The sequence below is a fragment of the Falco peregrinus genome, chromosome 4 (genome assembly GCF_023634155.1).
Source record: "Falco peregrinus isolate bFalPer1 chromosome 4, bFalPer1.pri, whole genome shotgun sequence".
In the NCBI taxonomy this organism is placed as follows: Eukaryota; Metazoa; Chordata; class Aves; order Falconiformes; family Falconidae; genus Falco; species Falco peregrinus.
This window is the reverse complement of record NC_073724.1, coordinates 92,790,438-92,818,145: the sequence shown is the minus strand read 5'-3', so window position 1 is coordinate 92,818,145 and position 27,708 is coordinate 92,790,438. Positions and strand designations below refer to the sequence as shown.

Below are 27,708 nucleotides of genomic sequence, written 5' to 3'. Positions count from 1 at the left end.
TTCAGTGCTCCCACGTTTCTGCCGCCATGAGGGATACTGTCTGTACAGCAAAGCAAGTCAGGCCAAAAGGCCCTGAGCTCAAGGTAACATAGAACAGCATAGTCCAACAAAGTTTCATACACCTTCTCCAGCTGGAACGAAATATGACAACTTGCTCATCTTGCACAGCTTCATCAGCCAAGAACATTGCAGTCATCAGAAAATACGCACAAGGTGTAATGAAAAGCCTTCCAAGAGGAAACAAGCATCTAGCTTCCAGGAGAGAAAGTGGGAGGACTTCACAATCAATTAACATTCAAGCTGGAAAAAGAAACTTTTTAGTGCTGTGTGAATTATGTTTGAAAATATGCTTTAAAATATGCTACCTAGAGGGGAACCAACAACAGGCTGTATGACCAGGAAAGCCAAGGTGACATCATGCCAGAGAACACGACTGCAAAATGCTTAAGCACAGCTTACAGGATATTTAAAGAGAATTTTCCCTGAAAATACGTTAGCAGTCCTGCAACATGCACATGAAAGTCCAGTCATCCTTTACTGCAGTAGCTCACCAGTCTAGAATTAATGCCATGGGTTGCGTTAACCTTTTTTGTTTCCTCAGAAGTGGATTACTGCCAGGCAAACAAAGGAGAAGCTTTATTTTCTTTTGGTGTTACCACTCAAGGGACGACACAAGGCTTCTTTAGGTAGCAGTATGCTGTGTAGTGGTAAACATCATGGCCTCCACACTTTAGAGGAGAAAAGTGAAGTCCAAAATGGGGCAAGACTGAGCTGACATGCTGCGTCACAGCAGCTACAGACCACAAGGCCTGCTTAAACAGGACATACAGGAAAGCCCCTGCCAGGTCTGGTCTGCAGCTGTATTCTCTGCACCAGTTTCTTCGAAGCACATCAGCAATAGTGTGCTAAAAAGAGAAATGGATTAAAGGAACAGAGTCGACTTTTCAGGGAAGATCCCTTTGGAAAAAGGGGCATTTTTTTGGTTTTGGTTTGTTTTTTTTTTGTTTGTTTGTTTGTTTGTTGACCTTGCCAATATCCTTCTAAAAAGGTAATTTTGGTCAATCCCAGTTTTTAAATACTTTTTATTTTTAAAAGAAAATGTAAAATATGACAACAGGACAAAGGGCATCATTTAGCAGTATCAGTTTCCGGTCTTTAGAGGAAATTAATAAAAACCATCAGCATTTCAAAAAATAAATATGACTAACCATATGGAAAACAGGAATCAAATTCATCTTCAACAACATAGACAGTTGTAAATGCTGAAATGTTGCTGCGCAAGGTAGAGGTAGAGGTAAACCAGACTTTCCAGACCTAAACCAGTTTCAGATCTGCCCCCCTCCACGCACACACTCCCAAAAGTTCTTGTTGCCAATAATTTAATTTGAATCGGCCTGTCAGTCTCATCAACCTCAAACAGGTCGGTGTGCTCCTTGTAATGCTCTGAGCTGGAAAACTATTTCAGTTTTTGTAGGAATTAGTTGCTAAGCAACCTGCCCCCTGGTTTTGTGGCTTGTGCAGCAAGGAAAGAGGCAGGAAGCTGGATTTTAGCTACTACAAACCAATAAAACGCTCTCTGGATGATGCCTGCTAGGACAAGTAGATGATAGAGCCCTTTTAGGAATTGCAATAGTCCATCAGCTCCTCGGTGATGCACCCAGAGAACGTGCAACGCTGTGCCTTGAGTTCCTCCACTGGAGAGGGCATGGTCAGCAGAGACATCCCAAATCAATACATACTCACTGTGGGGAGAGCCGATTGCCTTATACAGTATGTTGATACCAAAACTTCACATGGTAAGACACAACCCAAGAACCTTCTGTACAAAGCAGCAAGTATCTCGACATAGTGAAATATAAAAACTAAGAATTGCACTGCACACGGATTTTCCAAACAAACTCAAGACAACCGAAGTCAGATCGTACAAACCATTAGTTAAAAAAATACCTTCTTGTATATTCTGAGAATAAGTGGAAAGAGTCTTCGTGCAAATGTTCAGCCTTGATCAAGCAGAGGACATAAAATTGTTGTAAACGCATTAGTTCATTTCTCATCTGCCGTATGCGCCCAGCGTTACCTATCTTCTGCAGTATCATTAGGGTTGGGAAATGGGTTTCTTCTGTAAATACCACCTTTCAAGTTTCACTGATGTACCATCAGGACACTACCGGTGTCATATCCCACAACTGTTAATACAATAAAATACAACAGCATAGTGAATAATGGGTAAAAGTTAATGAAATACAGTATAAAAGTCAGATTTACATAATTTGCACCTTATATTTTGCTTAAGAGAGGCTATATGGTTAGAGGTGGATGCAGCAATGCTGAAGACGTTTGAGCTTGTTTTCTAGTACTCATGTCAGACCGGTGGAGGTTGACCAGATGACATTCTGTATGTCACTATGCTTTACCCTTATGAGCCAGGTTCAGAGCTAACCTCAAAAGAAACAAAACCCCCCACACTATATTGCTAACTTGAATGATTAGCATACTCATAAGACATTGTGAGGGATTATTTTTTTAAAATATTCAAGCTTTGTTATAAACGTAATTGTTATTTTAGCTATTTTTTTGTCTGGCCACACAAACTGAAATTTGCCATGTTGAAATAGAGTGTCTTCCCAGAGGAAAAGCTACAGTGAGCCCCTGTCCCAGCCCCTTCAGGCAATAACTTCATAGATTAAGACCTCCTTGGTCGTTATTGGGCAGAAGTACATCAGTGAGAGGTCTCTGGGTAGAAGAAGGCAGGTAGGACATACCTGCAGACACGTGCGAGAGGAAGGGGAAATGAGATAGAGGAGCTAGAGCAATCTCCTAGCTCCTACCTTGATAACCTTGTCTGTCCCCGAGGTCAACAGCCATCCCCTGGTGGCATCAAAGTGTACGTGAACGATGTTGTGCTTACTGTCATGGAAAGTAGCTGTGGGCGCCCGCCTGAAGAAAGAAATACAAAAATCAGCAAAGACTGTGACTGCAGGATTTTCCCCAAAAATGTTCTATATTGAGGAAATAAGTATTTGAATGCTGATATAAGTCATTAATTCAGCAGCCTCTCTGTAAACTCCACTTCAAGACCTTTCTGGCATGAGAGGAGCAGGGGTGGAGGGCTCTCCATCCCTCTCACTTTGGTAGTCACTACAGAGGCTTATCTTACTGAAAGAGCCGGGGGGGGCCACCCTACTGTGTTGCTCCCCTCCGGAGCCTCGCATCTGCCCAGGCCCTTCGAGATGCAGGAGTTTTGCCCCACTCCAGTGCAAGGCGGCTCAGTGCCCACACTTACTCTTCATCCGTTATGGAGTCGTGACAGCTATCACAGACCCGCACTTCGAACTCGAACCCCATCAGCGGGATGGAGGAGCGCTTGGAGCTGCATTTGCCGCACACAGCTTTCCCACACTTCCGGCAGTGATGCTGTAGGAGACAACATGCGGAAAGACATCTTCAGCCACAAACCCAGATCACCGCTCAGGTCCCACTGGCTCTACCATCTCACTCCAGCAAGACTCAACTGAGGCCGCAGCAAACAGGAAAGTGACTTCCAGGGAAGATGAAGGAGAACAGGCAAGGACTTCAGAATAAATGGAGTGTTTGGTGGGAAAATCTTACTTTTCTCCCCCCTCCTTCACTACCTGGGGCAAGCAGCAGCTGATTACTAGCATGGACACTGGGAAGTGGCAGATAAAGCTCTACCCAGGCTAGGTGGACTCTACCTCCCTCCCAAGCTCCAGGATGACACCATACCCCACCCAGAAAACGATCACTGCCTCCACCACTTGGCATCTGTGGATGCAGCTGTGAGTCAGGGCTTCTGTGTGTGACCTGTGTTACAAGGGGTTTTCAACAGGGTAGAAGGCAGAAGGAAGTCTAAGCTGTCCGCTTTTCATTAGTGCGTCTAGAGATGGGAGAACAGGCCAAAGAGCCCCACCACGCACCCAGGAGACCTGTCCCAGCCAGCTGGGCATTTGCCACAGGGCTGGGAGCTATAATTACCCCTGTCCCTGGGAATCTCACTTTAGGGGTGTAGGGGATGACACCACTACTCAACAGCACGTGATACATTAAAACATCTCCAGGTCAAGCTAGTAGAGGGTTACACTAGCACAGTGTCCTTCTGGAACCCCATCCCAGCCTCTAAGTATAAACATCTACCATCTAATCATCTTGGACATCTCCTTTGTCATTTTCAGCCCCAGACACAAGAGTCTTTCTGCATTTTGACCCGCCTTGTGTTTTCTCATCCACTGGCTGTGTAGGACCACAAGGCTGCCTCACTAGCCACAGGACAGCCAGGCTCTGTGGTGACGAGCATTACCTAAAGAGAAGATGCTGCTGGGCTCTCCCCCAGACACCTGACTTCTCTAAGCTCCACGAGAACATCCCTTTCAGCATTTTTATGCCCTTCTCTCAAAAGTATGCAATTCACAGCCCACTCCTGCTGGGCAAGAAAATGCAGCAGTGTGTTCCAAGCAGCCCAGTAAGCCTTTTCCAACACAGCCTGAGCAGTTACAGATGTTTACTCAACCTCATGGAAAACAGCTTTGGTTCCAGCACAGTCTCCAAAAATCAGCTGAAAACTTCTGTCTACATCACATTCAACTAACAATGAGCAAAATCACACATGGGTAAAGCCATGGAAGGCCCAAAAACAATTTAGTCAGCCCAAGACCTATTAAATGCATTTGCTATAAAAAAAAAAAAAGGGGGGGGGGGGAGAAAAAGAAAAGGAGGGAAGGAAGGAAGAAAATAGAAGCGTGCTCCTTCTGATCACAAAATCAACCCTTATCAGAGGGGAGCACACTGTCCCACTCAAGTGGAAGAACAAAGTGCAAGTTCTCACATCTTCAGGGGAAAAAAGGTTACCATGATCTATTACGAGAGAAAAACCTAATTGCATCATGTTAACACACCAAAGAATGCATACAAACCTGCCTGAGGCCTATTTTCTTACTGTCCCACATTTGCTTGAAGTTCCAGAAGAACGGCTGGTCACATTTTTGACAGGAGTCACTATCCAGCCATTCAGGGGTCTGCAACACACACACACAAACACAAAGTGGGAGTGAGCAGCAACCAGAACAGCTTCCAGTGGAGACTAGAGACAGGACAACAAAGATGTATTGTGGTGCAGTAATGTGGCCAACTAAACGCGAGTAAAAAAACCCTCATTTTCACAAGATGCTATTTTGACTGTTCCCTGGGATGTCTTTTTTGGCTCAGCTCTGAGCCTTGAAGGATACGGGAGGACCACTTCTCACCCAAATCATGAAGCACAGTTTGATTATAAGACCATAAACGTAACCCAGGAACAAATAAGCCTCCCCCACCTCTCCAAGTCAGGAATTAAGCATATAAAAAATACTCTGTCCTGTCTGGACAGCATTTACAATCTGCTGTTGCCTCTGGTGAGACCGGGGGGCAATTAGTACTTCCAATAGCCAAGCTTCTAATGAGGAGGGAAGGGGAAGATATCAGAAATGCTGATGTGGTTGGGGTTTTTTTTATTATTTCTTTCTTTCTTTAATACTTTAAGGACCATTCCTGCTGTCAGAGGTTATCTGGGCTACAAATCATACATAACAGGGAGAAACATGAGATTCACCTGAACAAGCCTAAAACCCAGAGCAGCCCTCTTCCCTGCTTTTACACAAAGATGATAGAAGGAAGGTCTTCTATTTCCTAACATGGTATGTAGCTTTGTACTCATGCTGTGGATGAAGTGGGCAAGAAGATTTAAAGAAAAACAAAAACAAACACAACCGAAAACTTTCTCCTGTGACCAGGTTTTGCTGTGCAGACTAGCATGGACCAGATGTCCTGTAGGGAAGCAAGTCCTGCCACATCCTGAAAGAGCTCAGAAGATGCCTGAAACGGCAGAATGGCACGTGGAGGGGGCAGTCGATCTCCTCACATACATTTGGCTCCCCAACACTTGTCTTGCACTGAGCTGCTGGGGGACACCCAGTGCACCTTCCCACAATGTTTAGGAAACCATCCGGTGGATACGAGGAAGAATCTTGGTTCTTGACCCATCTCCAGCTGGCTGTCAGTCTGTCTAACCTGGCCTAGCAAGAACAACACTTCTTCCCAGCAGAAGACTTCTGCTCCTTTATCCACCCCACCAGGACAAGAGTTCAGCCCAAAGCCGGTGCTGGCAAGCAGGTCCATCCTGTCCCCACAGCGGGGCAGCCCCAGTCAGACCATGGCAGCCCTGCCAGCACTACCTTGACACCACAGGGATCTCCCCCTGTCCTTATCCTGACCCATGAGCGTTTTGCTATATTTTCTCTCCCTTGTCTTCTTGAGAAGGGAAGTTATAGAGCAGTTTTGGTGGGTACCCATCATTCAGCCAGGGTCAAACCACTACACCCACCCAACCCCACCATGAGATTAAATAAATACTAAATAATGTTTAATATTTTGTGAAGAGGTGCTATTAGCAAACTACAGTTATCTTATCAGAGCCATTGGCTTCTCACATGCTGCAATTTAAAGTGGCAAGAAACACAGCTAAGATTAAGAAATCAAAATAATGCAAAAGCCAAAAATACAATGGCAAAGATAAGGTAAGGCTGATGGAAACTCTCAGCTCCCAGGATAGCTTTGACCCCCAGTAATAAAGCAACTGCCTGCTTCAGCTTCTCCTGCCAGTTATTCTGAAGGTAATTAATTCTGCTGGAGAAAATCCTTGTCTTTTCTACCCACAACAATCTTTCTGTTTAATGCCTACAGATTTACATCTGAGTGTCTAAGTTTTTATCTCATAAGCATCTGAACACTATAGATGAAGACGACATTTTGCTTGTGGCAAGTAACCGCTTTGTAGTCAAATAGAAACACAGCTTCTAGCATCTTTCAGATCTTGTTTTCTTACAGCTTTTTAAAAACAGAGATGAAAATAAAGAATCAAGAGCTAAAATGGCATAATTCACTCTAATGCAACCTCAATCTGACAGCATCAAAGTGAGTACTGAGCACACATCACATGGAGAAAACCCTTCAATACAGGCAAAATACTAAAGCCAAAATCCAGAAGAAAATACTCTAGGACTCCAAACCACAGTTTGGTATTAAAATCTCAAAAGGTTCACATTTTGAAGATGGTTTAGCACCACGAACACCCTATTGCATTACTGATAACATGAACAAGCCCACATAGCCATAGTCAGAGGAAGCAGCGCACCCGTTCACACCTGCTGCTAAGCCCTCCTTTAGCTAATTATATTTCTCTTCCACTTTTTAAACCAGCCTTCTCACAGCATTGCTGCCCATTTTGCAACAAGCCAGTCTTAACTCTTACTGTAGCCCTTCAAAGGCAGCAAATAAAAGAGTTTCATTTCAGGTTATTTGAGTTGCAGCAAAAAGGAAACATCAGTTGGGAAGGAGGAAGCTGCTCTGCTTTCCTTTCACTTTTGGAGCTGATGACATAATTGACCATTAGATTAGCAATTAAAAGGGAGCCAACCGGAATGCTAATTCCCATAAAAAAGGCAGCTCAGTTCCTGCCTATGCCTATTTCAGTAGTTCTCTTAAATCCACTTTTCTACTTAGCTTTCCCCCTTGCTCAAGGGAGACACACATGACCCAGGGAGGCCAAAACCCGTAAGAACCAGAAAACCTGGTGAAAGCCCACACTGCCAAAAGCCTTGCTCAGACCTACCCACCGTGGGGCCTCGGGATGCTTTCCTACCTCCTGCAGGAACAGGGCAGAGGCTTGCCATGACTCACGTTACCAGGATTTGCCATGCTGCCGAGCAGGGCTGATGCCTGACTCACTCAGCAAAGTGCTCGCTCCCCCTCTCTGAGTCAGGTCTCAGAAATTGCCGAGCGGAGGCTGCTCCCACAGCGCCAGAGACCTGGGGTGTGCTTTTGAACCCACTTACATTTGTTGGCTGTGCAGCACAAAAGCCATTAGGAGCATGTGGGTGAAATCTTGCTGTCTGGATCAGCAAAGTCATCATTTACACCACTTCTATGTGGTTACACCAGAGGGAAGCAAGACCAAGTAGCAGGTGAGATTGAAGCCCTAGTTAAATGTCTTTTTAGCAGGAACAGGAAAAAAAAAAAAGGGGTTGCAGGTTTCCAGAGGTGACAAAGAGCTTTCTTGTTTTGTTTTCTTAAAAACCCTTAATAATTATCCACCCGTCCATTTACCCTCTGTACTGATAATATTTCTCATGATGTACAGAAAAAAAAAGCAGAGAATTTCACAATAACCTCCTTAGAAGATGTCTTTCAGAGCAGCAATGTGAGGGGTAAGAGCCATTTAGCAGCCTACTTAATACACATTTTCTGCCAATCTCCCCTGTACCATATTATGAAAGGAGCAGCATAATTGCTGTATAACAACTGGAGCATGTCCAAAAAACATTTTTAAAGCCTGGAATGATCTTGTTCAGGTTAAAAGTTACACATTTTGGAAAGCTTCTTCTTCCCAAGACTGTTTCAGATCAAACTGACAATAACCGAGGATCTACCTCCTGCCTCTCGACGTCCATGTTCCAAACGACGATTCCCCCATCTGCACCACAGGAGATGAGCTGCCGAGTGTGGTGAGCATAGGAGAGAGACTGGACTTTATCACTGAAAAAGAAACAAAACAGTTACGAATCAACCATCTATAGCTAGTACACAAGTAAGCGTAGAATATACAATAAGGCAGTACAAAGCCATTTGTTTGGCTATATGCTTCCCTCCTCTCCTCACCGTACACGGCATCCATTGGATGCAGATCAGGCTTTGCTATCCAACTTGGACCAGAACCAAAGTGTTGCTCATCTGGGCAGCATCCACAAAGCCAAAGACCTGTTCTGATAACTGTTTTTGCTGTTCCTGAGATGGGAGGTCCCAGCTGCACCAGGAAATCTAAACAGAGCTGCAGCTCTGGATCTCTCTGAAGGCACATCTGGATGCATAAACGCAGGTCTGGTAAGGTACCTTCTTGTCAGAAAGCCAGTAACAACTTTGTTTTCATAAATCTCTGCAACATCTAGGAATGAAGCACTGAGAAACCACTGAAGATTTTGTTAGTACTAACAAGCATAGAGAGTTGAAAAAACTATATAGGAATCACTAAATTGTCGCTAAGCCTTCTCAAGGTAATGTTGAAGATTTAGGTGCTTCTGCTTCTTCTAAGGAAAAAGCAACATGGGGGAAATTATTCAGTTTAAAGCCCCAAAGCTGGGCTCAGTTCCTCATAAAAGAAAGAAAATCAGGCCACATCCCAAGCTATTTACAACCTGGTAAACAAAGACCATGTAACGCTATTATGGAAAAAACAAAGTTACAAAGTGAGAGTAACTGAGCATAGAGGCTGGAAACAACCCACAACATTTGATTTTCTTTGCTGCCATCACTGGTCTTGTCTACCTAAAGGGCTTCCACACTAACGCATTTGCTTATGCACATGGCTGCTCCTCCAGATGGGAACACATTTATGGGACAGTTTGGTACCACACAGCCTGCCTTCACAGCACCTGCCTGCCAACACCAGTGGCACCATCAGCTGAAACACTTCTTAGTCCCTGTTGTCCTTAGGAGCTGCTCCCACAGCTCCTGTACAGTGCCAGCCAACAGCCATGCTACAGATTAGGATCCAGAGGCTAACCTCATATTAGGAGAACTAATTTCCACAGCAATAAATCTAGCAGTGGTGCATTGGCAAGCACCACTGGGTAGGGTACAAGGGTGATCCGGGAATTTCAGCAAAAGCTCTGCAGTGCTCTGAAATCCAAGCAGCATCCAAATCTCTGCAGAGCACAGCATCACTCAAAATAAACTTATGAGTATGTAAGAAACTGTTAGACCAAAAACACCATGGAATTTTGCCTCTCCAGACCCGACCCTGGTACACAAGGCTGGGAGGTCACTGCAACTAGAGCCATGCTGATATCTACTCAAAGCCTAGCATGCACTTAATCTTTTTCAAAGACATTTACTAGGGTAAGCAAATTTGAGGTCTGTACATGCAAAGATGAAGACTCTTTGCATTGAGGGGATGGTGAAGGCCCCTATAGGTGAAGCACGTTAACTCGAATTCAGGCTGCAGGTCAAGTGGCACGGAAACAAGCTAGCGCGGAGGAAAAAGGGACCAATTGTCCAAGCCTGATGCGCCCTCTAGGGGAAGAAAAGATCTTGACACCTAAAAGCGAGAGAATTTCCCTGCAGCTGTTCCCACTTGAGGACCCTCCTCTTTGCAACAAAGGTGCAGGCTCTGACATAACACCTTCGGGACCACAGATACTGTGCTTTCCTTCACCACCCTTTGCAGACTCTCAAACCAGCCTGTGGGCCTAGTGCTGAAAAACTTACTATCAGCAACTTATTCCTGTTGTATAAGGACCACAGGGAGTCACACATACAAGCTTGAGGCTTTATGAAGACTGTAACCTTTGGGCTGTTTGTTTCCACATGTGGCTTCTGCCTTTAGCTTTTCTCCCATAAAAACAGGGGGAAGGGCTTTGAACCTACTTATGTCCTTGCAGCTCGATGGCTGTTCCTTTTCTTCCTCCAATATCCCACATTATAATGGAATGATCAGAACTGCCCGAGAATAAAACTCGCTGTATCGGGTCCCAACAGAGAGCAGTGACACCACCTGAAACAGGAGATGCACACAACAGTCATTTCATTACAGGAAGTGGAAGGCAGGATTGTAGCTATATATATATATAAGATACAACAAAAAATATGGAGATGCAGTGATTAAAAGACAGCACTCCATCCAGCAAAGCCATGCAGCCACTGTGCTTGCCAGCTGAAAACTAACAGCCTGGAAAGCCTATTGAAGCCCCACCCTGCTCTTCCGCAAGCAGAAGGCTACGCTGCCACTCACATGGATGAATCCACTGAGCAGTAAAGCATAGTAGAAGGATGGTCACTGTGTGACTACACAGCTTTTCCCCTCCATCATTCCCAGGACATCACAAGAGAGAAGCAAGTGTGGAATACTATGGGCATCTTTACAGTATCCTAGTGAGAGGACTGAACTACCTTGTGCTGCCTTGTGATTGAGCCGTCAGTGGTCAGAGAGGAGGAATATGAAGAGAAAATGCTGAGAAATGACCATCATTTCTTCTGGTAGATGGCAGGATCACATCCCAGGACTGCTGTTTTTAAAGTGTGATGGGGCACGAGTCCCAGCAGTGAAACAAGCAGTTAGTGCCTCCAAGATGTGCCTACTCCACTTGGGCAAAAATGCCTACCAGTATGGGTCTTTATGGAACGTCCTGTTCCCCCCGGAATTACCACTACTTGTTCTAGTCTCATGCTGCTTTAAGTAGCAGCTACTGATGGTGGTGTTTTTCTGCCATAGAAGTTTTCTGATCAGAAGTCTATCACTCTGGTTTTTACCAATAAAGAATAAGCTTCCCCGAGCTGCAGTGACAGTTTAAGGTCTATTTCCCTTTCATGCTATGCATTGACAGAAGCCACCCTAAGGTTTCACAGCAGAGTCAAACCACCGCAACACGGAGCACAGATGAAGAACAAAATTCAGTCTCCTCCTGAGGCCTTACCTGTGTGTCCCTTAAATGTTGTAACAAGGCTGCAGGACTCTTGCTCTAGTTTGAGTATGGTCACTTGCCCAGAGTGATCACCAACAAACACATGCCGAGTTTCCACGTCAAATCTGATGGATAAATGCTGAGGAAAATATATTGCTTACACAAGCTCTGCATTCCTTTCATGACTTGTTAATTTAACACGAGTATACTGCAACCTCGTGAATAGTGCTCCAGGTCTCAAGGAAGTATTCAGAGTGTACTTTTAGGCACCAAGTTCATAGAGTGAGGAAGAAAACACAATTTCTTTTTTGTTATGAAACACCTTTAAAGTAGCCCTTTGCCATAAACAGAGGAGTCATTCCCACAGGCTCTCTAACTTAGGTGCTAGAGTTGGATGGTGTCCACTCTCTCTTCCCCTTCACAAAATTGTATAAAATAACTATTACTAGTTTTCTGCTTGTATTGGATTTGCATGGCAAGGTTGTTTTTTTGTTTAGTTGGTTGCTGGTTTTGTTTGTGGGGTTTTTTTTTTTTTGGGGGGGGGGGGGGCGGGGCTACAGGGGTGGCTTCTGTGAGAAGCTGTTAGAAACTTCTACCTTGTCCCACAGAGCCAGTGCCAGCCAGCTCCCAGAGGGACCCACGGCTGGCCAAGGCCGAGCCCATCAGCGATGGGGGTAGCACCTCTGGGATAGCATATTTAGGAAAAGGGGGAAAAACCCCAACAACTTCAGCCAGAGAAGAGCGAGAACGCACGAGAGGCACATCCCCGCAGCCGCCATGGCAGGCAGGAGGGGCAGGGGGCTCCAGGCCCGGAGCAGAGGTTCCCCCCAGCCCGCGGTGAAGCCCACGCTGAGGCAGGCTGTCCCCCTCAGCCCGGGGAGGCCCACGGAGGAGCAGATCCCCACCGGCAGCCCCTGGAGGCCCCACGCCGGAGCAGGTGGGTGCCCGCGGGAGGCTGTGACCCGTGGGCAGCCCACGCTGGAGCAGCTCCTGGCAGGGCCTGTGGCCCCGCGGGGAGAGGAGCCCGGGCTGGGGCAGGTTTGCTGGCGGGGCTGGGGACCCCGGGGGGACCCAGGCTGGAGCCGGCTGTGCCTGAGGGACGGCACCCGTGGGGGGACCCGGCTGGGGCAGGGGAGGGGTGTGAGGAGCCGCCCCTGAGGGGAAGGAGCGGCAGAGACAAAGCATGACGAACTGATGGCAGCCCCCATTCCCCATCCCTCTGTGCTGCTGCAGGGGAGGAGGTAGAGAAAATTGGGAGTAAAGTTAAGCTGGGGAAGAAGAGAGGGGTGGGGGGAAGGTGGTTTTTTTAAATTTGGTTTTATTTTTCATTATCCTACTCAGATTTGTTTACAAATACAAAAAGGTTTTTATGTCGTATTTGGGGAAGTGTCAGCTACATCAGGTGCATCACACATCATATTCTAAACTGAATAAAATCTTGACCCATTCAACCACATGCTGGAACCACCTGACTGGACAGGTTCTGGAGCTCTTCAATTTAATTCCAGATTCAGAGTCCATAGTGGATATTTAAGGAGCAATTGCGTGGCACTGATTTTATGCATACAGGACTCGGGGGGGGGGGGGGGGGGGGGGGGAATAAAAATCCATGTTCCTGGTTCTGCCAAGTTTTTTTTCAATATTTGTCAATGGTTCTCCTTCCCCCTGCCCTCCACCAGCATGATCTGATGACCCAGATTAAAGCATCCTCCAAAAGTCTGAATTACTCAAAACAGTCCATTCTCTAGAGAGATTTAGGAAATACAGGACAAATTCCTGATCACACTTTCAAAACTATTTATTATTTAATTAAAAATTAAGTTCAGTCTCTATGCCATTTAGATTGGCTGAATGACCAGATGATACAAAGCAAGTCCATATTCAGACAGTCATTTTAAGTCATCTTACTTCCCATGAACTAGAAAAACACACATCATCTATACCACATACCTTACGGGGCACTAAAAAGTCTGTTTATGCTAATCCCTGGTTTCAAACTAAGAGCTCATATTTTTACACTTCCCTTTTCATTTGCAATAAAGCTGAATTAATTTTTATTTTATTGTCAGGCAGCTGGGGCAGCTCTGGGTGAATAAGCCACTTGAGTGCCATTTTTTGAATCATTTACTCTTTAGTTAACCCAAATTCCCAATACGTAGTGGGCAGTTTCAGACTGAAGGACATGTGCTCATTATTTTATATTAAAGCTTTTTAATTTTTACCATGCATGCACACAAGCACACTGACCTGATCACTGACCTACTTTGCTACCATCAATTCTTAGAAGAAAGCATGTGCTGTGTGCTTAAATGAAGGCCCTGTCCATATTTATTACAATAGCAGGCCACAATAGATTGCAGATCGGCCATTGTTTTGCTGGAAATGCTTAGACCTAAATATGTCACCGTGCATTAAGGAGCCAGAGCAAGGAGAACAGACATTTTTTTAAATTGGCTTTAAATAATTTTCTCTCACAAAGCACTGAACCTATACGGGGCACAAAATTTGGAGGACAACTAGAAAAAGAAACTAAAAGGGCTATTTGAGTGCCAGAGATAAGAAATAAAACAGAGAGCTCAGCAAAGGATACTGCAGGCCACAGGCACCTGCGCTGGTGCGGTACCCTCCCAGCCGCTGGCCGCTCTCCGAACAGTGCCACGTGAAGTGTTTGTCTTGTCCGGTGCTTAACACCCACTCCATCTCCAGGACAAACAGAATCATCATGACTCTGCTTTGATGAGCTGAAAATTAAGCAGACATATAATCACATTGTAGAGAAGGACACGGGGGCAGAAGACTACTGCAAGTACCAACTGCACCCAACTCCTCCACTCCCTATTCACCTGCTCCCCTGTCCTTACAGAAGAGGCTGGTGTTTAATAATCCTATCGACACAAGCTACCAAGCAAGCTCGTAAGGTCCCCGTTCAGCATTTGTGCAAGAAAGGGTAGAAATAAAACTTGATTCCTTCTGTGCCTATTGCAGTCATTTATGTTCTACAGTAGCACAAGTCTTCCTTCCATCCCTGTATCATCACCAACAAAGCTGCCATTGTGGAAAGGACTCTGGGCTCTACTTCAACCCCTTCTGAGCTGGTTTTATGACAGCAGTACAGACGCCTACGCTGCCACTCCTCCCGCTGTGAGGCCTGGTGGATCTGGGCTGTGGATGGTGGCATGCCAGCAGAACGATGAGTTACAGCACAGGCACAATGCTGCACCAAAGGGAAATTTTAGCATTGCATGCAAACCAGCTAAAAAGAAAACTGGAATAAACCAAAATAAACTAAAAATAAACCTGAAAAATATCACAGCTGGGCAAGATGAATAAAACAGCGGAAGGAATAAATTTCTACTGCTACCTAAAAGCCATCAAAAGCTTTTCATTAAAACAAGGGAACCCAGGCTTGTACAGATGTTTTTTGTATGAATGACCGGTGGGTTTGGTTGTAATCAAGCCAATTTTTTAATAAAACAAGTGGCTGGAAAGCCACGCAGAATTATTCCCAGCCGTAACTTAGTAGCAAATGCCATACTCCTCAATCTACAGGCCTACTGGTTTATTACTGTTGTGAGACATGGCAACATGTGTTGCACAAAGCAGGCTGCTTTTATTTGTTTGTGTAAAAGCTGACACACTGGAAAGATTAAACATCTTTGGAAGCTTAAAAATCAGCCCGAGATCTCTGTTTGAAATGCAGAGATTCCTCAGAACAGCATGGGAAGATTGCTGCCTGCCCTGTACAAGCACACAGCCCAGATGAGAGCTGTATTCAAACCCTATATGGGGGAGCTAGTTGTAGCAAAGAATAGGAGGCTTGCACGAGCCGACATCTGCCCCTGACCCACACTGCTTTTTAGACCCAGATTCCTCAAGGAGAAAAGTCAACAGGTGCTTTGACACAAGTTGCCGTAACTGTGACACACAGCTAGACCATTTTATAGTGTCAGATGTGAACTGCGTCCAGTTGCTTTCACCCTTGCCCATAGAAAAGCTCAGATTTTGGTGCTTTTTTCCACACACTTTTTAACTCCACATTTGTAATCAAGGCAGAAGGATGGGGACCACCCAGGAGTCACTTGAGCTCTTTTAATCAGATCCTCTCTCTCCTTCACCCTTTGGATTTCTCCAGGAAGAAATTCAGTGACCCGGTGGGTGACTAATGCTTGTCTTTACCTACCACTTGGTCTCATCAGGAGCACCTGCACTAGCTGGAGGGGTGGTGCACTGCAGAAAGGGCCACAACAGGACACTTGCTGCTACAAGCACCTGATGGGCTCATATACATGTCCCAGGGGCTTGTGTGCACCAGCAGCGCTGTAGAGAGACCCATGCACTTCCACAGGATGTGCAAAGCTGGCTGAGATCAGGCTGTTCAAGGGGCCTGCCCTGGAACGTTTTCTTAGCATGTGGCAACTACTACTGCTAGTGCCAGCTTCCTGTGTTTTGAACTGGCTCTGGGGATAACCAGCACCACCCGACTCTCCTGTCTCCTCCTAAATCTCCCAAAAGGCAGGGCTTGTACCTTTTGCCAGAAGTACTGCCTGTGGATGGTGAAGCAGCTCTCTCTGGCAGGTAAGGAGTAGGCTTTGAAGAAATATGTACGTGCCAAGAGGTGGAAGGGGTGTACGTGATAGCTTTGCTTATCCTCCCTCCCCAAAAAGAACTTTCAATTCAGCACTCTGCTGTCCACCTGCAAGTGCTGCGCATATTAGCTGGTGCCCCCACACACATGCTGATGGCAGAAATATCTGAACCAAGTGAAAGGGCACAGTGGAGGTCATCTAAGTAAGGGAAGAAAGAGAAGACAAATGTAAATAAAAAGTCCTTGTCATTTAGAGGGAATTTGACCCATGTAAGGATTAAAGAAGCAAAATGTCAGAAGACTGGAAGTTGATAGGGGAACAAGGAAGAGGTCTGGGCCCTAGGATTGACACAGGTTCAGGGCTGTGAAACAGCAAACAAAAACCCAGCTCCTTCATCCATGGAAGGTTTGATCACCATTTGTGTGCAAAAAAACTACTGGAACAAGTGCTTCCAAAGCTGCTCACTGCAACAGCAGTGACATGGAGAAGGGAGGATGAAGGGTGAATGTGGTCACAGTACAGAAAAAGCCACAACAAGCAAAGCTGTGCCAGCCACCATGAGAAGAAAGCCCATGTGCAGGGGAAGATTATGCTGTACAGAGGGTAGAGAAGCAGCAGACAGGAGAAGTGAGCAGGTCCACCTGCAGCTGGATGGTGGGAGGGAGCAGGGGGGCTGCACTCCTGCTATGAGAAAGCAGCAGCAAGCACTGTGCAAAGAGCAAGCTGGAGAGAGAATAGAAGGGCTGTGCCTAGAGAAAAGAAGCTGCAGCCAGGAGGTGCATGCTGAGATGTCAGCAGCCAGAGCGCAGGGGAAAGGAGGCTAGGTCTGGAAAGCACAGCCAGTGCGTGGCTATGCACAGTGCAGGGCAAGAAGCTGTGATGGGTGAAAGGGAGGGTTACAACAGTGAAAAGCAGCAGCAAACACTAAGAGAGGTAGAAGCTAGCAGTAAGAAAGAAAAACTTAGCATGTGCAAGAAAAGCACAAGAGAAGAGGCTGTGCATAAGGGAAAGCAGAAGTAAGGGTACTGTGTGAGCTGACCTGAAAGCAAGGAGGCAGGGGGGACACCCTCAAAATGGGCAACCTGCAGAAAGCATAGGGCAGAAGCCGGTCTACAAATCCTGCTTGGTAGAAAAAGCACATGTTAAATAGTTGTTTTTTTTTTTTAAATAAAATTAAAAAAGCAGGAAGTGTTACATCATCCAGAGGGGGCATGGACTGGAAATGTGGCCCCTGGCAAGAAGGTGCAGTTGCAAGGAGCTGGGTGGAAAAGGCTGCACACAGTGGGAAGCGGCAACAGCCATACGGCAGGACCAGCTTATGAGCTGCTTGAGGTGGCTGGCAGGGGCTAGAAGCGGCAGGACCAGCTTGTGAGCAGCTTGAGGTGGCTGGCAGGGGCTAGAAGCGGCAGGACCAGCTTGTGAGCAGCTTGAGGTGGCTGGCAGGGGCTAGAAGCTGAGGCTGCTGAGGGAAGGGGAGGGTTTCTTCAGCACCTGTAGTCTTGCAGGAATGTGAGAGGAGCTGCCCGGGGAAAGAAGTTGCTGTGAGCGGAGGTTGCCCGTGCCTGCAGCTGGTGCTATAGCTGAAGAAGAGGGGATGATGACAGTTATGCAAGACTGACACAGAATGAAGTTTAATCTCCCAGAGCGTCCCAAACAGCACCGTTCAAATGCTTGCACTACCCCTCCTCACGCAAGGGAGGCCAATGCCCCATGACCCACTGACTCCTCACTAACACTGTGTCACATCCCCAATCTTGATGTTTTGGCCCCTTTCAAGAAACAGGAGATTTCAGAACGCCAGACACAGTGTCGCAGCAAAACCTGCACGGAGCATGTCCAGCCACATGTGCTGGTGGTACTGGGCCACCGTACAACACCGGATCTGGCCGCAGACTCCTGCCAAGACCATGTGCATAGGCTGTGCTTTGCTGTCACTCTCTGTTACTAGCAGATTTCACAGACATATTCATGGCTTTTCAAGACACAATTAATGTTCTTTAATAGCTACAGCAGCTTCAGCTACTTATTATAATACCTTGTGGGAGATTATCGATAGCCCACCAGTCACTGGGCAAGATGCTACTTTTAACAGCACTCTTGAACATTTGCAAAGCTAGCACACACAAAACCAGCCAGCACAGCTAAGCTAAAGCCCCCTTGTAGGCTAAATAAAATTATTTACTCCCCTAAAATATTTTTTAAAAGAGGCCTTACTTGAAAACTTTAAACAAAACCAACAGGTTTTAGAAGTGAGGTTTTTAACAAATGAACCACTAGAAGGCCAGCATACCCAACAAAACTACGTGTTCCTTTTAAATTATGTTTTTCCCTGCCCCAGCGCTTTGCCAGGATGCTTATGCCAATCCCTATACCTCAATACAGCTATATGAGAAAGGCGATGGGATTGTCCACAGTAGTCCTCCTGGACCAGGTGAAGAAGGTTCGTACATTTGATCATGACATGCCTACCCAAAGGACTATGTGGCCCTCCAAGCATATTCTCCAAGGGAGTTCGGTGGACATGGGGCTCTCTCCTCCTTGCCCTGTCCCAGCAGCACTGCTGGACTCTGGCCCCAGTAAGCCCAGATCCAGTGTCCTGGATGGAGGCAACTGTAGCAAGAGTAGCATGGAAGTGCCTACCACTGCGTGATCCGATGGAACCACGGGAACTCATGACTGACAACAGCTCCCAGAGATCTGACTTTCACAGCATTTCCCCAGCACCCCAGACCTCCAGTACAGGTCCAGCTGTGCTGTGCTCCCCCACCAACATGTGGTATGAAGAGCAGAGAATCAGAGAGCATGTCTCTATGGATGGGATGGGCTGACAGGAGGCACTGTGCTGCAGAGCAGCAGGCAGCCTCAGGTTATCAGTGTACTGCAAACAGTGGGGAATCTCTGCTTTGTTTTCCTCCCTTGCACGGTCAAATACCTGCCCGCTCAACTGCCCCTCGGGACTTTGGGTGACACTTTCCAGTGGAGCTGAGGCAACCCAAGATTGTTCCTGGGTTGCTGTAACTTACTCTGTGCCATGTCATTTCTGGTCCAGACAGAGGAGCAGCCCAGAGGGGTTTCTGTAGTCAGCATGTGTAGCACTGCTGGTAAGCTGGGCAGAGCATGTCTTCATGCAGAAGCTCTCCTCCATCCCTGTGTCCTGCCTAGCTGCATTATGGCAGCTGTTGACCACTGTTCCAGGGGGAAAGTTTCCTACTGAATCTTGTCCCTCCTGTTGCAATGAATTGAAACCCATCTTTCCCCCTGTCTGGTTGCCATCTCCATTTGCAGCACTAACAGCAATCTGCTTTCCTAGCCAGCAGCAGGGGGAGAAAAAAAAAGATAAAACAGCATCTCCAACAACATCGGAGGGCATATTGTTCCAAAACCAAACTTTTGCCCCCATGACTGGCAATGTGCAGGACACCAGCCCTAATGCTTCTTTAACCCTTGCACAGAGGGGATTACTATACAGACACCCACACCTACATGATTTTTTTTCCGCTCCCCAAACTAGGTCACTTGCACACTGCCACTATTTTTTTAAGCTAGGGGAATAGAGTTTTTATCAGCTTAAACAAGGAAAAGACCAAACATCAAACCCCAGAAGCAAGAGAGGAAAATGTGAGGGACACAGCAGCAGCGAGTGTCGCTCACACTGGCTTAAGTGTCTGAAAGCAGACACCGTCTGCTACCAGCGAACACTGTGGTTTGGACTAGAACTGAAATTATGCCTATTCTGGGCACAAGTATTGCTTCTCTTGCCCTAAAATAAGTCCACAGCTTTCAGATAAAATCTTCCAACACATCTAAGAATCCTGGCACGAAGTGATCCAAACTGATCAAAAACCTTCCCACACTGAGACAGGCAGTCTAGGAAGGTGACTCCAGCTGGGACTCTGGTCAGTTCTACCACCTCTCTACTGGTGTTAATGGATTCTTATTAGAGTCTTCTGTTGTCCAATGTTTGGGGGATGCCACCTGGACTCCTGGGATTCATGCACAAGACAACCTGTGGAGGTTCTCCATGGCATCTTCCTATCCAAGGGCCCCCTCCAAAGCTCTGCAGTAGCAGCACATCTGGTAGGCTGCAGCAGATGGCCATGAAAACAGCCTTTATTTTCATTCATTTTTTCTAATTTTATGAGGGGTGCTCCCCAAGCCTTGGGTGGGCTGCCACAGTCAACTTCCTATTCTGCCATACTGCCAAGATGTATGTTCCCTCCTTCCAAAATTTTCAGCCTTTTCCCAGAAGAGCTCAGCAAGAAAGATGGTCTCATGCACACATTGTTCTGCATACAAAGAAGAAAAGACTTCAGCTCACCCTTCCTGGGCTGCAAGTAGCCTGCAAGACTGAATCCAAGCATGCAAATGGATGAGCTAATAAGAGAGAGGGGCTACAGAACAGTCAGTAGGACTTAACCAGTGCAACAACCCTTAAAAATGAAACCTAGGTGCGTCAAACTTTAGGGATTGTGGAGCAATCACAAATTCGGATAACAAAGACTGGTACAGTCAGACTGCAGAACTCTTATTTAAGATTCACATACACATTTTATCATCATTGGATATTTTTCTCCAGTTTTTACAGCTAAGAAAAAATGCAGGCATTCTAGCTTGATTTTACAACACACCAGGCATTCATGAAACAGCTGAAGTAAAACGCTCAAAAGCTGATGCATGTTAGCTGTGCTCTGCAAAAATCAAGATTCTTGTCATACCTTAACATTTAAATGTTACAAAGTGATCCCCAGAGCCTCCATTTAGAGATTTAAATTATCCTCTCAACATTTCAAGGTATAAAATTCAAAATATATGAGTGAATACATATTTTAAAATGTACGTGGGAAATCTCAAGCCAACATGTTAGAGGCTTCTATACAGAAACATAATGCTTCGCATATATTATACCATATAACATCATACTACGTCTTAGAGATATAAGAATAAATTATCTTAGAGATAAGAAATTATCTTATCTTAGAGCTAGAAGAATAAATATTTGCATGTATTTGTTACTTTTGTAAGAATACCTGTCCCAAGCAGTGTGTCCTTTAGAGGTTTGAGAAGTATAAATAGCTAGGTTTCTTAAAATATTACATTAGTCAATACCAGAATGTATTAGAAGAGATATGGATTAGCATTTCTTGACCTTTTTACCATGACAGGTATCCACTGATAATCTTGAGATTACTGAAGCTGACAGTTATCAAAATATAACCAGACTAACCCCAAAAGCTACAGTCCTAAATGTTTCACCCTCAAAGATGGGTTAATTTCCTAAGTTGTTTTGTTAAATACCCTGGATGACTAAAGATTAATACTTATTTTCCCCAAACACAGTCTGGATTTTGGACAGTTTGCTCAAGAACTATATTCCAAAGGAGCATTTAAAAGGAAAACAGAACATGAACCAGCTTTTTAAAAGTCTTGTAATCTCAGAACAAAGCACATTATTGATCTATTGATAAAACCAGCATTTACATTAGTTAAAAAAAAAAAAAAAAAGTCAATCACTGTAAAGGAGACTTCTCTCCATTCACACTCCTTAAGAGAACATTAACAAAAATTAATGACAACACAAACCAATTAAAATTGATCATGGTTCTTACCCTGGTAACTTTTCACTAATGTCATCTTGTTGTAATCTTCTGATAAAATGAATTCCTGAAGGTAAGGAAAGAAAAAACAAAAGAAACAGTGCTTAGAGGTAGAAAGTGTTTTGGAGTGTTTTCATTTTAATTCATTACCAAGGTAAACTCTCCCTTCTTCTTCGCAACCACAGTCCCGTCTAATTTTTGCTAATTTTGAGTACCTTCATCTAAAAAACTAAAGTATTTCATTTTTTAAAGCTTCCTAAGAAACAACATCACTAGTGCTTCTGAACAGAATGGTGGAGATAAAAGAGGAACTATTAAAAAAAGAGGTCAAAAAAGCTGACAGAAATGACTGGCTATGAGCTGAGGTACCAGAAAATGAGAGACCTCAGGTCTGGCTCATAGCAAACACCTATTGCTTGGGACTGACTGCGCAGACACCTGCATGTGTACACAGCTATGTGTGCAGAAGCATGCACGTGTGTATACACATGTAGCCATGCATGTTTATACACCACACCCCAACCTGAACACTCAGAAAACTCAATAAAAAGGAGCCCCTTGAAGTTGCTTAGTCCAAACTAGGTACCAATAACCCATGATGGGAACACATTTCAGGTTTCTGTTGAGAAGTCTCTCAGTGCTTCAGACAAACAGGAGCTCTGACTTTTTCCCCACTTGATTTTATTCCACTATTGGTTAATACTTAATTTGGTGTCTCAGAAGCAGACGTTCTTCCTTTGCTACTGCTTCGTTGTGGCTAACAAGCAGTTGTGCGTGGGATGGAGAGTGGCTTAGCATAGGCTGTGGCTGCCTGGGGAGAGATGTGTGGTGTGACCAACCTGGCTTGCTTCTGCAAGGGAAGAGCACACTTATGGGGGGGCCTGGTGCTGCACTCCTGCTGCTTTGGTGCTACTGTTCAACCACCGATATGGCTTTTGCATGAGGAAATGATGAAAAGAGCAGCTAAAAGTCTGCACCGGAGCCTCAGCTCTTGGAAAAAAATCCCTGTCATTAAATTGACAGCACCTGGATGTCCCTGCCACTCATTTTGAAAAGAAGAATAGCTCAAAGCTGGGGAAACAGAATGGCCGCAACAAAACTCCTCCAACATCTCTCTCGAGGATACACTCAGGCAAAGGGTAGGCTCTGTGGCACCACCGCATGAATTAGCTTTCAAACTGCTGTCAGGTTTCTACATGTGTACACCACATACTTAGAGCAACACAAAGGAAAACTGAGGAGTGTAAAAACACATCACATTAATAATTTATAGCAAAATACACAGAAATTCCCTGAGCTAGTATACCTAGGGGATAGAAGTAGTAAAACTTAACTCATTTGATCGGAAATAGAGTGAAAAAAAATAAGAGAAACACTACAAACACAAGGTAAGTAAAATTGTAAAGCACAGAGTTGCAAAATGTTCATGTATAAACACTGCCAAACACATTGGGCAACAGTAGAGAAGACTGGACTTGAGCACCCTTACAGCCTACATTTAAGGCAAACCAAATGTTTAATGCAAGAGCATGAGAAGACATTCTAATCAGTGAAAAGCCAGTATTTACCCCCAGTTTCCAACCTGGAATTTTAAAAAAAGGTCACTCTGCATTTTCTGTGTCATCACTGTGGGTAATCTGCATGGCTTTCCAGCACCAGGATTACCCTAACACATCATTGCTACTGCTTGGCACCAAAATGGGGAGGCTACAAGACCCATCTGTGGAACATCCAGAGATCTCAGCTTCCAAGAAAACAACTGTGAGTGATTTGACACAGCTATATATTTTGCTGTTTCTAGGTTTCTGTTCATAACTTAGTTATAACTAAGTTTTCTTGAATTGCTCATCTTCCTTTCCTTAATCTGCTCTACCTCCCATTAGCTTTCCCCAGCAGCTAAGGACTACAGCAGGGAGTGTTATTTAAACAGGAGTAACAAATCAATTAAGTCAGCTGGATTTCTATGCTAGGGTCACCTTAATTCTACAAACCACAGAACATTAAAAAGCTGCTATACCTCCCTAGCTACTTACAGGGAAGTGGTTTTCATTACCCACTGCCTGAAGAATACTAAACCACCACATGCAACGCTTTGCTACAAAGCCTACTTGAAGCAAGACCCTTTGCTATGAATGCTAACTTTCTGCTGTTAAAGAGAAAGGGCCTCAATTGCTGTGACACATGGTGGGAGAATATGTCTGCCTTTCCCACCAGTTTGATTGTCCCCAAGTTTGCCTGTGGTGGCACACAGATGCTGGTGACTTCAGGTGGGACGAAGAGCGTGGCTTGTATTCTCATTTTTCTTTGCATTTTATCCTTGATAAATTTGACATGGCCATTCTGTTCCACGATACGAACAGTCCCACAGTTTCAGTGGAAGTCTGAAAAGGCTTTTGAGTCTCTTCGTTATAATACAGTGAATCAAACAGAACTGCAGTTCATAAGGTTTACCCAAGTATTGATTAGCTCTGTATGCTTTAGTACGAACTACAGCTATGCACTATAAATACACCACTCCATCCAAGGAGATAAACAAATACAGGACAAAATAAACACAGCTCCAATTAATGTGAATCCCGGATATAATTTTTTCTTCCCTTACCTCCCCCTCGGCCCCCCCCCCCCCCCCAAGTCTTCTTGCTTCTCATTTTCTTCTTTGAAAGCATATAATCTGTGATGCATTTTCTTGTTTCGCATTTTCTGATCTTTCTCTAGGTCTTTTACTCCCTGCTTACCTTTACACTGTCACGTGTTCTTCCATTGCACTCATCTTCTCAAGGCCAAATGTATTAGTTGCGTCAATAGACAGGTATTTTAGCACAGGGCACCTTGCTCAAGAAATTCATGCCCTACTGCACATACATTGTGTCATCTGCACTACAAAACCACCGACTACATCTCCTTAACATTGTACCAGCAGACACTGTTTGGGGTTTTTTTTGGGTTTGGGGTTTTTTTTTTATTCTTCCATACGTAGATGTTTTGCTCCTCTCAAAGCTGCTGGTGCCCAGTTCTCATTAGGCAGCTTTTTGGCTCTTGTTAATGAGCTAGGAAGTCTGAGGTCACCCACCCAGCTCAGTTGGTGCTTATTAACAGAACACAGAAAGATTTCAGAGTCCTGTATGAGCCCTTTTGCATAGGAGGGGCTGGGATCTAACAGAGTGCTAAGATTGGCAAAACCAAAATCCCTCCTTGCAGGGATTAAAACCATTTTTTCTGGCTCTGCTCTTCAGAGGTTCTTTTGGAGCTACTTGCTACCTTTTCTACCATACTGAAAACGTTAAGTGATTAGTCCTGACTGTTTCAGGTAAGCTTATTATTACAACAGTGGCTTGGTACCATGAAAGCCTTCACAAAGCATCTTAAGCATCTGAAAAGACTGTCCAATCTAGTACCCACTATTGTACAAAGACTCAGCTGCACCTTCACAGAGCACATCTCCTTCACTCTGAAACATACACACACCCCCACAAACTTCTCTTGAGCCCAAGACCTCTGTAAACCATCCTGGAAATACTATCAGCATCTTGTTTCAAGTTGCTCTTGTTAGGGCAAACAAAACCCATACTCAAGTGTGTGCCATTTCAGAGCCCTTGGCCATGGGGATAGCTGAGGTGGCTCAAGGTCTAAGGAAGACACATGCCTTTCCAGAGCTGCAGGTGGATGCCAAATGATGTATTCCAAAATAGCACGAGAGACCTCTGCTTTGGCAACTGAATCAATTTCTGAGAGTTAATCATCTTTATATACTACCCATTCACAACCTAGTTCCCACCCAGGGAATTTACACTCTGTACTCTGATAGATGATGCCACTTTGACAGCATGCTGCAGGTCTCCCTAAAGACTTGACTTCATCCTGTTAACACAAGTGACCAACAGCACTCTCAGGCCTTCCAGAGGACAAACTCACTTCAGAAATGCAAGAGAATGAAGACTTTTAAATCTACTGTTAGACCCTACATCCATGTCTGTTGCAAAGAAAGCTCTAGAAAATTATTAGTGTTTTCACTTTATAAAGTAAAAAAAATGAGAGATGACCGACACCATCATGTAATTTTCTTGAAGGAAAAAATAATAAGTTTCCCACAGTGGTAGAGGCATACATCAGCAGGTAGAGCCTGACTCAGACTCAGGTATTCAAAGTATTGTTTATGGTCAAACCTGTAGACACCTGCAATATCAGATGATGTGGAAGATAAATTCCTCTTAATAAGTACCATCCCTAAGGAAGAATTCTGAAGGGATTATTCTGGTGCCCTGTTGTTCTTCTGGCCCTGCCTGAAGCATGTAACAGCTTCTAGACACAAGCACGGTCAGCGAAAAAGGTTAATTTAATTCAGCTTCAGCTACCTAAAAATTAAATTCTTCATTTAAATGACCCCAGAAAAGGGGAGAGAGACATCTGCAATTCTAAAAGAGTTTCTAGGGTAAGTAACATTGGTGTCTCCAAAGGAGATTAATCTCTCCTCTACTGGCTCCAGAACCTAATGATTAACTTTATCTAGGAAGCTAACATCCAGATGGATGAAATTAGGTGAGGAGTCTTGTCTGTGAAAGTCTCCTATCTTTTGCAAGTAATGGATTTTTCCTCTGTTTCTTCTTGTGGTATCTTGAGAGGCCTGCACCCATTAAAGCATGCTTTTCACCACTTCACAGCAAGGAATTTGTGACCATGATAAAGTCTTTTGGCATCCAAAAGGGACCTCAGGCAGTCTTTTAGACATGAAGTAACAGAAATGCCATTTCTTCTCAAAAAAGTTTCAAAGTGGAAAAAAAAAAATCATAGAAGCTTTTTTTTCCTGCTTTTCAAGCAAAATGCTATACAGTGTTTTGCTTAAGAGAATGGTCTACTGTGCTGCACAAATATTTGTGCAGCCCTCATGTTGACGAGTTACAAAATGTTGAAAATCTCTTCCTCTCTATAGAAGCAAAAACTGTCAACCTATTTCACAAGGAAAGGTGGCCATACAAGCTCACCTCATGGTGGTTTTGCAGGAACATCTGTGACAATAGCATTGCTGCCATCCTCAAAATGCACCATACACGATTTCCAAGGTGCCAGGCTTATAACCAAAATCCATAGAGTTTATAAACATTTCATGTAAAAGAAAAGGCAGTTCTACTTTCTTATCCCCATTTACATCTGCAAGCAAAAGCAGTACTCCCTTGTACTGCAAAAAGATTAGTTTGAGATTATGTGGCACTCCCACAAGTATTGTATCACCTTACAGCTCTTGCCAGGATTCTTTTTCTTCTACACAGTCAAAGTGAAGAGGCAGAATGATTTTCAGCATTTTTTTGGCCCTGCACTCAGTCTACGCAAGGGTGCTGGGCATTACCAGAAGTGCTAACATGGAACAGCTGACTAATTCCCAAATATTTCAAGCTACTCAAGTAAATTGCCTGTACTTTCCCTTTGAGGGCCACACAATTAAAAATCAGGGCACTAAGGTCACCTTGCTGCGGTAAGTTCCCTTATTCTGTAGCCAGCGTGCCCTGCTTGTATATTCCTCTGCTAAACTAATCATCATAGCTGTGCCCAGGAAGGAAAATTTATTCTTTCCTCCAGAGGGTAGTTGTAACCCACTTTGAAGTACCAGGGGATTTTCTCTTAATAGCCCAATATTGCTGAGATTTGAATAAGGGGCTACTCTTGCTCTTCTGGTTCCCACCTCCACCACTTCTTGTAGTACATGACAATTATGGCTTCTCTTACAAGCCTTAGTTTTGCCACAGAACGAAACATTTCATCCAACTTCTGGAAGTTTGTGGAGCATATTTTCTGCACCATCCTCTACCACACAACTGTCTGCAGCTACAGGGACTAAATTAAGCAACAGAGACAAGCCCTTCCCCTCTCCCATGTACTTGTATCCAGAAAACTGTGAAAAGCAAAGCCCAGCTTAGCAACAAACAGAATCCACTTTAGACATGCCAATATCTACCTGTAAGTACCCAAAGTCACATGTCGGTTTACCACCTGCATATCTCATTTACCTTCTTTAACTTCAGAATGGAAAAT

At 44.7% G+C, this 27,708-nt stretch overlaps 1 protein-coding gene and 1 long non-coding RNA gene across 2 annotated transcripts in view; one reads left to right on the top strand and one right to left on the bottom strand.

Annotated features, from left to right (window-relative positions):
- Positions 1 to 1,069: 1,069 nt before the first annotated feature.
- The window catches only part of WDFY2 (WD repeat and FYVE domain containing 2), a 67,057-nt gene continuing 40,418 nt past the window's right edge, over positions 1,070 to 27,708 (bottom strand). The window contains exons 4-12 of the mRNA XM_055801659.1: positions 21,697 to 21,751; positions 14,095 to 14,245; positions 11,517 to 11,629; positions 10,471 to 10,597; positions 8,478 to 8,583; positions 4,929 to 5,030; positions 3,284 to 3,414; positions 2,829 to 2,937; positions 1,070 to 2,186 (exon numbers count right to left, since the gene is read on the bottom strand). Of these exons, the coding sequence (XP_055657634.1) occupies positions 2,157 to 2,186; positions 2,829 to 2,937; positions 3,284 to 3,414; positions 4,929 to 5,030; positions 8,478 to 8,583; positions 10,471 to 10,597; positions 11,517 to 11,629; positions 14,095 to 14,245; positions 21,697 to 21,751 (924 nt within the window). The 3' untranslated portion in view covers positions 1,070 to 2,156. The remainder of the gene's footprint in view (positions 2,187 to 2,828; positions 2,938 to 3,283; positions 3,415 to 4,928; positions 5,031 to 8,477; positions 8,584 to 10,470; positions 10,598 to 11,516; positions 11,630 to 14,094; positions 14,246 to 21,696; positions 21,752 to 27,708) is intronic.
- LOC114012913 (uncharacterized) overlaps positions 23,142 to 27,708 on the top strand; it is a 38,854-nt gene continuing 34,287 nt past the window's right edge. Inside the window, exon 1 of the long non-coding RNA XR_003555676.2 lies at positions 23,142 to 23,445. This is a non-coding gene — a long non-coding RNA (uncharacterized LOC114012913). The remainder of the gene's footprint in view (positions 23,446 to 27,708) is intronic.